We start from the raw sequence: 2,324 nt of genomic DNA on the forward strand, positions 1-2,324 counted from the left end.
AAGGACAAAATACACAAGTAAACAGCATCAGGCAGGCAACACACTCGGAAGACGCTCCACCGATCACAGGGCCAAACAACGGAGCAGACGTGGCGTCACAAAGCCATGCCTGGTGGAACTTCAGGGTAAGGTTTGCAGTGTGAATGTAACCTTAGACACTAAACACTTATTTCTGGAGGTCAAAAGAAACTTAGAACAGAGGAAACACAAGCTGTTAGTACTTATAGGACTTCTTAAAAAAAGTTATGAAAGTTAAAGTATCTCAACATTGTGGTTAATTTTCAAAGGTCATCTAGAAAGTGGGAAAACAGTGATTCAAAAAGGTCTGGGAGGCATATTATATGTTAAAATATAAGCAGTGCTACAATGTGGTGTCTACAAGCGTCTAATTGGGCCCAATTAAATGAAAACTCACAAAGATTTCAAGTTAACTTCCTGAACTTATGCTCTCAAATTTTAGGGTTGTTGCCATGAACACAATGCATTAAATGTAACCAAAACCAGCAGATATAGAGTTTGAAAACACTTTCACATTTATGTTCTGAGCTCAAAACTCTTGCGGATTTCTTGTTGTGCCATTCATTTCATGTCATGACAGTGAGTTATGTGCTGACAACAGTAGAGCTGCATAACAGGCCTGCTCATAAGCACTTTCCAGGATAAAGGTAAAGACTCCAACACTCCTTATCAGTGAAATCCCACTGTCTACTCAAAGTACTCCTGACAGCATGTTCTCATCATACATGCTTTAGGAAGTGCTTTGTACAAACACACAGAGATGATGTAGTGCTCATCATATAGCTTGTAATGCTCTGATGGCCTGGGTAGTGAGAGGGTGGAGAAGATAAGGAGAGCAAGAGAAAGAGAGAGAGAGAGAGAGATAGAGAGGCTTAAGCTTTTGCAGTGATTGGTAGGGATTGCTATGTCCAATGAGACTCTTAAAGCTGCTTTAAAAAATCTGTTTTATCACAATTTCTCCATTTTTGTCATCTTCTTATCCACACAAATCAGCCAGCCTGCATTCCCTGGAAATAGCCATCTATGAGGCAGTTATAGGCTTTACAGTAAATGCCTTTGTGATGTGCTTTTTTCCTCAATCAAGTTGGGAATTTAGATTGTCTGCCTCTTGTTTGCCTTACTGTGTGTGAAAATTGGGTTTTCTAGCAGACACCCATAAGGGAAAGTAATACTTCCCAAAAGAGAAGCAAAGCACTGAGCATTAAGGCATGGCTCAAGTTGTAATAAAACCATCAAGTCTTTTACTCCTCGCCAATTTCATCCTGAATGTTTTATTTCCCACTCACTGCTGTGACACCCCCTTTGCCACAAGTAAGACACATGCTCATGTTAGGCTCACTGAAACGCTGTATCGCTGTGGAGTAAGATGTAAGTTTGTGGCACAAATGAGGACATTTATATATTATTTAGGCTCCTACAGAAGGCTGTTTTACTGCTGGCATCGCAATTCTGAGTGAAGGCCCACCTCCCGTCAGTAACGTGCACAAGATGGACAGTCCCAGCTCATTGGTTTTCAGCTGTTATCAGTAAATACAGTGTGGACACAGTATGCATGCTTAAACAGTGACTGTCCCAAAAGGCTTCAGGTGAATTTATTGGCATAAGCTGGTTTTATAGTCCTCCCTGGTGTGCAATTTAGATTTAAATACAACACGACACACAGCCAATTACGCTCAGGTCACTTACCTTGTGTGAGAACTGCTGTAATTGTTGCAAAGAATATCTGTAAGATCCTCCAGCTCTGGTAGTAAAGGCTCATTTTGGCACCCGGCGCGGCTCGCTGTTCCAGGCAAGTTCCCAGTGTCCGTGGTCGGGTGTTGTTTCAGCAGAGCGTGAAGCGGATCGTTTCATCCATTTCTGCAGTTCGCACACTTAACATAATCACACCTGTGGGAGTGCAAATGGTCTTGTAGTCCCGGCTGCAAGTGACATGAACAGCGCATCGAGCTCGGTTGTGCGTAAAAGTTGTGCGTAACGAGCTTGGAGATGTGGCTCCTGAACACTTTGTGTCTGCTCAAGAGGTCAGTCCTGAGCTGAATGTGTGTGTCGGAAAATGTTCCGTGTCGATCAATATTACCCCTCTAAGCGAATTATCTCAACAAGTCCCCCAGATTGAGTCGGTCTCCCAGTCTGCCGCCGCGGCTGGGACTCTGCAGTGCTAAACGGCTGTTAGCAGATCACTGACTGTCTTGTGCGCAATCCTCAGGGCACTAAACTCATCATCTGTCACTGTTCATCCGCTCAGGAAGCCACGTCCAGTAGGCAGCTGGTAGGATTAACCCTGCGTTGGTTTGAATGTCATGTCA

General features: G+C 43.6%; 1 protein-coding gene across 1 annotated transcript in view; it reads right to left on the reverse strand.

Annotated features, from left to right (window-relative positions):
• The window catches only part of LOC118325810 (transmembrane protein 132D), a 32,728-nt gene extending 30,859 nt beyond the window's left edge, over positions 1-1,869 (reverse strand). The window contains 2 exon segments of the mRNA XM_035658640.1: positions 1,705-1,836; positions 1,839-1,869. Of these exon segments, the coding sequence (XP_035514533.1) occupies positions 1,705-1,836; positions 1,839-1,869 (163 nt within the window).
• Between the last annotated feature and the right edge of the window lie 455 nt (positions 1,870-2,324).

The sequence above is a fragment of the Morone saxatilis genome, unplaced genomic scaffold (genome assembly GCF_004916995.1).
Source record: "Morone saxatilis isolate NCDOM2014 unplaced genomic scaffold, NCSU_SB_2.0 Contig16, whole genome shotgun sequence".
Taxonomy (NCBI): Eukaryota; Metazoa; Chordata; class Actinopteri; family Moronidae; genus Morone; species Morone saxatilis.